General features: G+C 36.9%; 1 protein-coding gene across 1 annotated transcript; it reads left to right on the top strand.

Moving 5' to 3' along the window:
• The first annotated feature begins 7359 nt into the window (after positions 1-7359).
• LOC120262845 (heat stress transcription factor B-1-like) lies at positions 7360-10451 on the top strand. Its single transcript, XM_039270746.1, has 2 exons — positions 7360-7882; positions 9509-10451. Exons 1-2 carry the CDS (start codon positions 7658-7660, stop codon positions 10148-10150), a joined length of 867 nt encoding a protein of 288 aa, XP_039126680.1. The 5' UTR covers positions 7360-7657; the 3' UTR covers positions 10151-10451.
• Positions 10452-12078: the final 1627 nt, after the last annotated feature.

The raw sequence follows: 12078 nt of genomic DNA, 5'->3' as shown, positions 1-12078 counted from the left end.
CGGCATGCACGCGTAAGAGTTGCGGTGACATCTTCGCCCAATGTTACGGTGGGAGTGCCCGCGGTCGGGAGGAGCTGCCATGAGTCGGGGAGCCCATTTGTCGTTGTCGTGGTAGGGGGTTGTTGCGATCTGCGGGGTAGGGGAGGGCTTCTCCGGCGTCGATGAATGCGTGCGCGTGGTGAGGGTGGAGTAGGAGAGCAGGCGTCCGGTAGCGCACGATGAAAGGCTGACTCTCATCCCGCCTTGAGCAAGTGGTTGGGAGCGATGGCATCCATCAAAGTCGGTTGGCGCCAACAAATATTTCTTCTTGACGTTCAGGGAACCGGCTCGGGGAAACTAACATATGTAAAACCAAACAATTTCAGCTGAGATCATTCATTTTTAAAACTATAAAAAAACTATATATTTTAAGCGTTATAGAATATAATTAAAGCGGAGAACAAAAATATTTAAAGCGGTTATGAATAATAGTTAAAGCGGTAAATACTAAAGTTAAACGCTAAATAAAAATGTTTAAACATTAAAGACTTATGTTAGACATTGTCCATGATTTATTACCTCTTTTTCCATCGAGCGATGACAAGCTCGTTTCTCACCGTCGCTTGCTTCCGGTAAGTACTTTCACCGTAGCACGCAGCATCCTTGGGATCTTGCCGAAGCGGACTTTCTTCCCCGTTCCGGTCGACTCGTAGAAACCAGAGCGTTAAGCGCGACCGAGCAACCCTTAATGTACCTACGTGTTGGTCTTCTTCCCGCGCATCTATCTCTGCACTCGGGCGGCCGCTTGTGGAATATCCTCCATAAGCCACTTGTCGTCGCCGCTGCGCCCGTGCGTGATCGCCTCATGGGTCGGGTAGATCATCGGCGTAATCAACGATCCGGTTCGAACCGAGCATGATGTATTTGGGAAGAGGGATCTGTCCCCCATAGAGGTACACCATCGGGAGTTTGACAAAATTATCTTCTTCTCCCTCCGTCGAACAAGTTGCACCGTGGGTGCTCTTGATGGAGTCTCTGTGTCTCGTAGGGTCTTTGATAGATCACCGGCCTTGACGCCGACCGGTTTTCTTCTTACGAAAGACCATCTGCGTCGCCATCGCAACGCAGTACCAAGAACGAGGGCCACATCTTGAGGTCCCGAAAACTCAGCGAGCTTTCCCCGATCCTCGAATTTATTGAGTGCGACCATCGTACCTTTGCGAAAGAGAATCAAGAAGGGCCCTCTCTTGGTATATGGCTTCGGCTCGATGAGCGCTGCAAACGGTGTCCTTGAATAATCTCCCGATGTCGAGGGGTCATGTTAACTTTCAATTCGACTAAGGTCTTCACGACCGGTGTCAAATAGCAACGCCCATTAACTAGGTTGACCGCCATAATCACAAGCTCGCGAGATTGACAAAAGTTTAAGCGGAAATATAAGGTTTTAAGCCGTAGAACTCTCGGTTATCAAACGAGAGATATAAAAATGTTAAAGCAGAGACCCATTTTGTTAAAGCAGAGGCGAGAATACTTAAGCAGAGACAACAAATGTTAAAGCGTAACATCTCATTTCTTAAACGTCAACCTCATTTGTAAAAGCGCAACCATATCAAAGCGAAAGCGGAAATGTACATTATAAATATTACACTAAATCATAACAATCGAAAAACTATTTCGATAGTGTATACATACGAAATGCAAAACAAAACAAAACCCTAGCCGAGAAATCTCCTCGAGACTAACAAAACCCCCAGTAGAAATCCCCCTGCAGACTTCAATATCTTCCAACAAAAACAGAGCACAAAACAAAAACCCGAAAAAAATCTTTCTTTGTAGCAGCAGTTAACATAAAAACCATACTCAATACCTTAGATTGCAAGCGATGAAATGCCAACTAGTTCAGCGGGGGACTTCTCCTTGAGATACCGGGTGGAAAGGGAAAAAGGCGATGAAATGCCAATTCAGGAGGCTTCGCCGGTAGAGACAACTTCGGAGGCAGCTCGAAATGGAAAAGGCGAAGACGTGAGTTGAGAAAAAAAGCAATTAAACGGCTCCAATAAATTCGTCTCTTGGGGTTACCCTCACGGAAAAACCCCCACTTCCTCTCAAATCGCCGAGATGGGCTGCAGCCCACGACTCCCCATGCAAGGGCATTTTCGTCCAAAAAAATTTGAAACTCACTCCGTTCACATCCGTTCTACGGGGTTTGGGGGTTTGAAAAAAACATAGACTTTTAAAAAGGAGGGGTTTTTGGGGATTGCAAAACTAACGGGTGTTTTTGCAATTTTACAAACTTAAAGGGTTTTTTTGGCAATTTCCACTTATTATTATTATTATTATTATAGCTTTAGTTTTAAGCCATTTTTAAAAAATATTATTATTAAAATCATTATTTTTTTGAAAAACCACAAAAGTGAATTTTATTGGCTTTTAAAACTTTTTTAAGTTATTCTTAGTTTTTAAAAATTTATTTTTTTAAAAGGCATTTACTTTTGAAAAGACATTATTATTATTGCTGGCTTATGCATCTTTTGGAGTTTTAAGTCATTTTTTTAAATTATTATTATTATTATTATTATTATTATTATTATTATTATTATTTTTGGTTTATGCATTTTATTTTTTTGTCATAGTAGCATACACACTTGCAGAGTGGCAGGGGGAAGCGGATTTCCCCTACACTTGCATTTTAAAAATTATGCTACCAATGCATATTATTTGTTATTATGCAAGTATATATATATTTTTAAAAAAATACATACATGTATTTAAAGTTAAAAATTATTTTTATAAATAATTAAAAACCACAATTAAAAAATATATAAATAATAAATTTATAACTTTTGTATCTACAATAAACATATCTATTCTTTGCCCAATATTAAATAATAATAATAATAATAGTTAGATTTATTTTATAATGTATTTGTTTATGTGTGTAAAAAAACATAATTATGATTATACTGGGAAGCAAAATTGGGAACAAAAACATTTCAGAATATATTTTTTTAAAAAAAGTTAAAAACAAATAGTTTAAACAAGTTAAATCACATATAGATATTAAATATGTGCAAAATAATTCACATTTTAATAATAATAATATTTTTTTTTTAAAAGAAAAATTACTGTTTACCCATCGTGAATTTCAAATATTCCCAAATAGCACCTCCAAGTTTGGCAAACCCCAGACAGCCCTTCCATTATTGTTTAACTTCCCTTTTACCCCCTACCGTTCACTTCAAATGAGTCCATGTTGTAAAATCCCATTTTTGCCCTTGAAAATGGTGGGAAAAAAAGCGCCCAATCACATTTTGTCCAACTTTTATGTGGGGCTTTCTGCTTGCTTTCTGTAAGACAATGTTTAGAAGTTGCATTACATCTTCTTGTTCTTCTCCTCATTTGGTTTGTTCAATTTCAGTTCTGCCGATTTTGTAATATGGTGAGAATTTCTTCATGAATTTATAAAAAATGCAGGTTTATTATGGAGAGTTTTTGTGATATTGATAGATGTAAATTTGTTTCAGAAAATTAGTCAGGGTGGAGTTTATTATACCCGATAGATATAAATCGGTTTGTCCAACAGAAAATGAAGTTGACTTCCAGCGGATTGGTCAAGTGCACTCCATCTTCAAATGAGCTGTAGTCGATCTTGTTGTCAAGACAAACGATATGTCATTGTCGAATCCTACTGAAAACGAGTTCATTTCGTTGTAAAGTTCTTCTCGTTTATGTTTATCTAGTTGTATATGTTAAATACTGTTTAATTGTGTTATTCTATGTTTAAATATATTACATATTTGTTTAAGAATTGTCGTCTCCATTTAAATTTGTCTTTATCTGTTTAACTATTCATATTAACGTTTAAATATTAACCTAACGTGTAAACTCTTTAAGTCTCTACGTAAAATATTGATCTTTTTCGTTTGAACTGAAGTGTTGGCATGTGGCAGATGACAAGTTTATGGTATCCCGTGCAGAAAAATTAATGACGGAATTAAATTTTTTAAATTTTAACATAAATATCGGAAGACCCGTTCGTCTTGATCAGTCAAGCTCGGTCCACCGTGCGTTTCTTTTTTTTTCTCGAATTTGAAGCGTCAACCGGCTTGTGGACTTCACACCATAAATGAGAAGGAAGAACCCTTCGCGTGGACAACCCCTCCTCGTCGTCGTCGTCCTCCTCCTCCTCCTCTGATCTTGTCCAGGATATTCGCTGGAGTCAGACCAAAATTTTAAGATCAACCCTATCTTAAAGGATGTCTCATGATCCTCCTCATCTTGAGAATCAATCAGCCGTAATCAAATTATTGTTCTCCTCTTTTTCGCAAGTCTCTTCGAATGTGGTCGTCTTGGAATGGCCACCCGGATGATGTCGTCGTTGTCAAATTCCGATACCTCGTCCGTCCCGAGTGCTTCATTTTTTTGGAGGGACGACCCAGTCGATTGTGATCGTCCTTCCAGTGCCTCAACCCGAGTGACAAGCGAGGAAAACTTCGGTCATCAATATCTGGCACGCCTGCAGAAGAGTTGCAGTGACATCTTCACCTAGAGCCGTCAGTGGGGCTGCCATAATCGGGGGTACTGTCGTTGTCGTGGTCCGGGGAGTGGGGGTTGTCGCAATCGGGCGGGGTAGGGGAGGGTTTCTCCGGCGTCGAGAAATGCGTGCGCGTGGTGGGCTGGAAGTAGGAGAACGGCGCCCAGCGTACACGGAAGAGGCTGCCCTCTCATCCTGCCTTCGAGCAAGTGGTTCTAGAGCAATAGCATCCATCCGTCGGTTGACCCGAACAAATATATCTTCTTCAGCATTCGCCGGAACCAGCTCAGGAAACTAACATATGTAAACCAAACAATTTCAGCGAAATCATTCAGTTTAAACAATAAAACTATATTTAAACAGAGTATTTATATATTTAAACATTATAGAATATATTTAAATGGAGAACAAAATTTTTAAACTTTAATGAATAAGTTTTAAACTGTAAATAATACAGTTTAATGCTAAATAATATGTTTAAACATTAAAGACTTCTGTTAAACATTGTTCATAACTTATTACCTTTTTTCCTTCGAGCGATGACAAGCTGGTTTCTATCGTTGCTTGTTTCCGGTAAGTACTTTCACTGTAGCACAACATCCTTGGGATCTTGCCGAAACGGACTTTCTTTCTGATTCCGGTCAGCTCGTAAAACCAGATGTTAAGTGCGACCGAGCAACCCTTAATATACCCCGTGTTGGTCTTCTTCCCCGCGCATCTATCTTGCACTCGAGCGGCTGTTTGTGGAATGTCTTCCATAAGCCACTTGTGCATCGCCTACGCCCATGCGTATCGCCCATGGCGGGTAGATCATCGAAAAAATCAACGATCCAGTTCGGGAACCGAGCATGATGTATTTGGGAAGAGGACTGTACCCATGAGGTACACCATCAGGAGTTTGATAAAATTTTCTTCTTCTCTCCTCTGTCGAACAAGTTGCACAAGAGTGCTCTTGCTGGAGTCTCTGTGTCTCTCGTAGGTTTTTGATAAATACCTCCCTTCGAAAGCTGAGCGGGTTTTCTTCTTCTGAAACACGACTGGGTCGCCATCGCAACAAAGACCAAGAACGAGGGCCACATCTTGAGGCCTGAAACTCAGCAGGCTTTCCCCGATCCTGAATTTATTGGTGCGACCATCGTACCTTTGCAACAGAGAATCAAGAAGGGCCCGCTCTTGGAATACAGCTTCCTACTCAGTAAATGCTGCAAACGGTGTCCTTCGGATGATCTCCCAGTGTCGAGGGATCATGTGAACTTTCAATTCAACCAAGGTCTCCACTACCGGTGTCAAGTAGCATCGCCCAATAACTAGGTTGACCGCTATAATCACTAGGCTGTGACAATGAGAACACATTCAGCAGTATTCACAAATTTTTAAACGGGAAATGAAAAGTTTTAAACGGTAACATGTCAATTTTTAAACAGAGATATCATTTGTTAAATGGAGACGTAGTTTGTTAAACAGAGACAACAATAGTTAAGTGGTGACATATTTTTTTAAACCACAACTCATATCTTAAATGGAGACCTCGTTTGTAAAACTGCAACCATATCAAATGAAAGGGGAAACGTACATTATAAACATTACACAAATCATAACAATCGAAAAACTAATTCGATCGTGTAGGCAGACGAAAATGTAAAACAAAACAAAACCCTAGCCGAGAAATCTCCGTGCAGACTAATAAAACCCCAGCCGATAAATCCCCCTGCAGGCTTTAATGTCTTCCAATAAAAACAGAACCACAAAACAAAATTGAAAAATCTTTTTTTGTAACAGAATAGTTAACATAAAACCATAATCACAACTTCTTCAATACCATAGATTGCGAATTGATGAAATGCCGAATACTTGCACGGGACTTCTCCTTCGAGACACCGGTGGAAAAGAAAAAGCTGAAATTACAGAGGATGTTCCGGCAGAGACGAAAGGGAAAAAACTGAAGATGCGAGGTGATAAAAATCAAGTATACGGCTCCAGTAAAGTTATCTCTTGGGATTACCCTAACCCCCACTTCCTCTCTAACTGCTGAAATGATGGCAATGCCACGACTTCCCATGCGCGGGCAATTTCGTCTATGAAATTTAAAAATCACTCCGTTAACCACCGTTACATGTTTTGGGGGTTTGGAAGAGAATGAAATTAAAAGGAAGGGGTTTTTAGGGATTCCCAAATTAAAGGGGGTGTTTTTGGAAATATTGCAAACTTTGGGGGTTTTCTTGGCAATTACCACTTTTTAAAATAGATGTTCTGTTTAAAAAAATTATTATTTTTCCAAAAAATGATTTAAAAACCAAAAAGTTGTATAAACCAATAATAACAATATCAATACATTTTTATTAAATATTTGCGATTAAATATTTTTTTAAATAATAACTTAAATAAATATTTTTAAAAAATTTAACTTTTATGATTTTTTTTTTAAAAAAAAAGTTTTGAAACCAATGTTTGTGTATAAAATTTGATGATTTAAAAGAAAAAAGAAAAAAGAAAAAAAGGTTAGATAGAGAAAAAAAAAAATCCTCTCGAAACCGGCAACAGCCGGTGATCATTTCCCAAGTCCACCACAGGGGGTAGGTGCGGTTGGAGAAGAAAAGGACGGCTGATTAAACCTTCAAATCTTTCTTCGATTAAATAATTCATATATGAAAAGTAGAAACAAATTCACTTTGAAAAAAGAGAAACGCTAGAAACAGCCAAAGCACCGCCGAAGGCCAAAACCATGACCAACTATCCCTCTTAATGGCCGCCACGTGTCCGTTACTCAATTTTCTCCCTTTTTCAAGAAGCTGTCATTTTGAACCATGAACCCCCAATACCAATTACCAAACCAAAGTGGGAAAAACATTTATTCATAATTAAAAACGCTTTCTTTCTCAAGAGCTCTCTCTCTCTCTCTCTCTCTCTCTGTGTGTGTGGGAGTTTATTAGATGGAGTTTGAAGAGGGATTGAGGAAATACTAAGAGAGAGAGAGAGAGAGAGGGAATGGAAGAAGTTCTTTTGGTCATTTGGGGATTCTATTGTTGGGGTTGGGAGTTCTTGACTGCGCTTCTTCTCTTCTCGCGCTAAATTTTTTTTTCTTTTTCTTTTTCTTTTTTTAATCTTGAAATCTTTGTTTCAAGGTAATAAAATTTGTTACTAGGGATGGGAAGGAATGGGAGGAGAGGAGGAGGAATGGGAGGGCCTCCACCGTTCTTGATTAAAACATATGAGATGGTTGAGGATGCAGAAACTGATGAGGTTATATCATGGGCAGAGATGGGCAAGTCTTTTGTTGTTTGGAAACCTGTTGAGTTTGCAAGAGATATCCTTCCTGCTCATTTCAAGCATAATAATTTCTCTAGCTTTGTTCGCCAACTCAACACCTATGTGAGTTTATATTATTTATTTATTTTACTTATTTATTTTTGATTGTTTTTGTTTTCCTGATTTTTATTTTCATCCCTGTTTTAGATTTGGATGCTATATGGGTTGGTGAATAAGTAAAAGGTGTAATATGAGTAATTTGTTAAAAGTAGAATGCTAAAAAAGGATATGCGTGGATTGGTTTAAGAAAAGGATTTTACCTTTTTTTATTCATTTTATTTTTATTTTTTTTTGTTTTTTATGAATTGATTTTTATTTTTAAAAGTAATTTTTCAGAGCACTTCACTTTCTTTGATAGTGGTTTTTTTGATAAAAAGAAAACAATTTTAGTGTTTCTGATTCCTCTGAAAACCCAAACTATACGCCAAAAAAGGTTCAATCCGGAAAGAGCTTTAAATATAATTATTTAAACAAAGTTATTTAAGCGACTGCGAGTGTTTTTCAAGATTATTTGGTTTTATATTTTAGAGAATATTAACCACTATTTTTTCTTAATGTGTTCTTGTATATATATATATATATTTTTGTAGCAGAGTTAGGACAATCAAAATACTTATGAAAATTTTATTCATAAAAAAATAAAATAAAATATATTTTATGCTTTTTTTCATAAATTATTTAAGAGACTGACCTGAAAACATTACTATACAGTATCTCTCCAATGGAAGAGTTTGGTACTTGATCTCTCCCACTCAAAAGTCACAATTTCGAATTTTTGGATTGTCCACACTTTTCAAAGAAAAAATTATACCAGAGTTAATGAATTTGTTTACTTATTCAACTTTCTTTACAACTAAGCGTTCAGGTTAGATTGGAATTCGTACCATTGGGCCAAGAATATTGACTTGGCAATTTATTAAGTTGAGTAGGTTCTAATCCCGTTTATTGAGAGTGGTCAGAGCACTAAAAGAAATTTAAAATCATTTTATTCTGGAACATATTGGAGACTTTCAAATTAAGCTAATGAAATATGAAACATTTGAGTAATTCGTATCTTAAAGGTACAATTGAACTATTTGAGATTGACAAGACTATCTTACTAGTTTATCACGTGAGGAAATAAACAATTTCATTTTTATTAATAGTTGGACAACTAGCACAATATTTGGTTACTGATTGGAAGCTCTAGGCAGTTATCTAATCATATTTAGTAAGCAAATTAAATGACAAATTAAAAATGCAAGTTCAAAAAATGCTAATTTTCAAATGAAGAAATCGAAAAAAAAATTCTGTTGGGTTTTGGCTTTGGCTTTGTATCTTAACATTGTTATCCTTGTTTCTAACCTGTTGACAAGATTGTAATATAGATTAATTGCTTGGGTTTTGATAAAAATGTCGTCAATTTCATGCCATTTACATTAAAACTAAGACAAGAATGTTAGGCTTTGGATTATGCCATCGTTATAATATATTTTGAATTCTTCTTGATATATGTATATATATTTTGGATCTGTGGTAATTAAGCACTGACACATGCTGAACTCCTAATGTTTTACTTTAGAAATATAATTTATCAATCATTACATGAGTTGTTGGGTGATCTGATTTTTGGTGAAACCCATACTTACCAATAGACTGAGGCAATCATATGTTAACAATTGCATATTTTTTTGCCCGTAAATCTGTCAGGGTTTTCGCAAAATTGTTCCAGACAGATGGGAATTTGCTAACGATTACTTCCGGCGTGGTGAGCAAAACCTTCTTTCAGAGATTCGGCGAAGGAAATCTATACAAGCTCAATCCGCTACAAAAGGCAATCCCCTTCCACCCTCGGCATCAAACTCTGTTGAAGCTCCTAGTATCTCTACTGCCTCGTCCCCTCCACCGGCAGCAACGTCACAAAATCCACAACATTTCCTTGACCTGTCGAATGAGAACAAGAAGCTCAAAGAGGACAACCAACTACTCTCTTCGGAGCTTGCACAAGCAAAACTGAAATGTGAGGAGCTCTTGGCATCTCTTTCCGCTTATGCTGATGCTCGAGAACTCGACACTAGGCCTTTGGTTCAAGAAGCAGCCAGACAAGGTGTTAGAATAGCAAGTTCTGTAAGGGAAGTGACACAATGGGAGGTAGATGCTGAAATGGGAGGTGAGAAGGAGGAATGTCTCAAGCTCTTTGGAGTATTGTTTAAGGTTTTCGAAGGAAGGAAAAAGAGGGGACGCTGCGAAGAAGGGAGTAGCAGCCCAGGCCAACCAATGAAGATGCGTCTTGGAGCTCCATGGATGGGAATCTCTCCTCCAGTTCAAGGCAGCAACAGTGTCTGCAACTAAGGTTGTGCATGCTGATTTTTGCACTCTTGTTATATATGCTTGGAAAGATGTATGATCAAAATTGTAGTTTATAGTTTGCAGTGAACAGTGGATGAAGCTCAAATGGAGAGCCTTCCACATTTCACTTTTGGTCTCAAAGCAAAAGGATATGGTGAAGTGTAAGTATCAAATTAAGTTGGTGTTGAATTGCTCTTTTGTCTAGTACATTGATGTGTGTTTCTTTTATATTCCGTGATACAATACGTCCAACTTTACTTTTAAATTAAGTTATTTGGGAATTTAAGAGGGGTGCTGAACAATTAGTTTCATGGACGATGGAGTTCTGTTTGGGTCTGGTTTTGTTTTTGTTTTGTTTTGTTTTGTTTTTTTTTTTAGCTTTTGGCTTTGGATTGAAAAATTATTTATTTTGATTTCTGATTGGTCCAATTTGTTTGTTTTCATGTGAAACTACTATCTTATGCCTTACAATAGGTAAGGCATGTTTGTGTGAGTAGAGAGGTTAAAATGAATAATGTTTTGCAGTTTACATATTAATGAATAATGGTTGTGTAAGTAGAGGGGTTAAAATAACTAATGTTTTGCAGTTTACAAATTAATAGATATAACCGAGCAACTGAAAATTTATGAAGTTTCAACCGTTTAAGTTGCTTAGGGAAATTGATTGTCCACTGTTATACGGACTCAAGCAGGTCTGGATATGCTGTAATAATGTTTTTATTTTATTTATTCTTTCAAGTCATGTAGTGTTCATCTATTTAATTTTATGTTTGATATGTTATTTAATAATAATAATAATAATAATAATAAAAATAATAATAATAATAATCGATCACACGTGTGTTTCTATTTAATTTTATGTTTGATATGTTATTTAATTTTTCGTGTGTTTCTATTTCACTTACCTATTTTTTGAAAGTTATGATTTTGTCCCTTCTTTTCTATTTTTGTTGCAATTTAGTTACTAAAACATCCGCTGTTAATGGCGATCACATGTGACATATGCTAGCTTAGAGAATAGATGTGCCATGTAGTATGCCACATGTGATCGTTGTTAATGGTGTATGCTCATAAATTTTTAAAACTAGGTGATCAAAATATAAACACGTGAAAAGGTACTGGACTATTTAGGTTGTTTACCCTATAAATAATTATAAAATTTTAAAAACATCACACATAGAAAATTGCATTTTGGAATAAGGAATATCGCTCCTTACAAAACATTATAATTCCTAATTATTTCAAAATTGAAACCCAAAGAAATAAAACAAAACTCTAATTTCATATGATTTAAATGGTTTTTACATCATATATGTTTTAGTAATATAAAAAAGGCAAAAACATAAATTCTATTAGAGATAATATACAATTAAGTATGGAAGAGATGCCATGTCAACAGAGTGCCATACTTTTTCAACTCGATACAATTAGTTTATTGGTGATTAGCTGTCAATTAATTATTTGAAATTACTACGGCACTTTTTAAGACAAGATGAAGTATTGATTATTTTTCTCAAAAGATAGGTAGTGAGTGGCCGTTTGAAGGGCAGGGACCCGTGTTAAGGCCCTATGTAATGTATTAGTCAAAACCTGCTCCCAGATAGGATGATTTTGTAACATAACTTATCACATGTAGCATAATATTCTCTCCTTCTATAGAAGGAGCCCTTTGTAACTAGGATATGAGCATTGGCCGGTTAACCGAGCCCGGTGGTTTTTGGCCGACCGTTACGGCCCGGTGCACTATAGTGACCCACCAGGTAAGGCTGACTCGGTAAGCCCAGCGGGCCACACGGCACCAAAGTTGACACAGACCTTGCCCGGAAAGCCTCACAACCCGCCGGTTTCAGACTTGGCCTAAGTTCAAATCAATTGAGGTTGTGGGATTTGAACTTGAATCCATTGCAAAGCCTTGCAACACATTAACTAGT

Source organism: Dioscorea cayenensis, chromosome 6 (assembly GCF_009730915.1).
Source record: "Dioscorea cayenensis subsp. rotundata cultivar TDr96_F1 chromosome 6, TDr96_F1_v2_PseudoChromosome.rev07_lg8_w22 25.fasta, whole genome shotgun sequence".
NCBI classification, from domain to species: Eukaryota; Viridiplantae; Streptophyta; class Magnoliopsida; order Dioscoreales; family Dioscoreaceae; genus Dioscorea; species Dioscorea cayenensis.
Note: the sequence above shows the minus strand (reverse complement) of the source record. Positions and strands in the feature narration are given on the sequence as shown.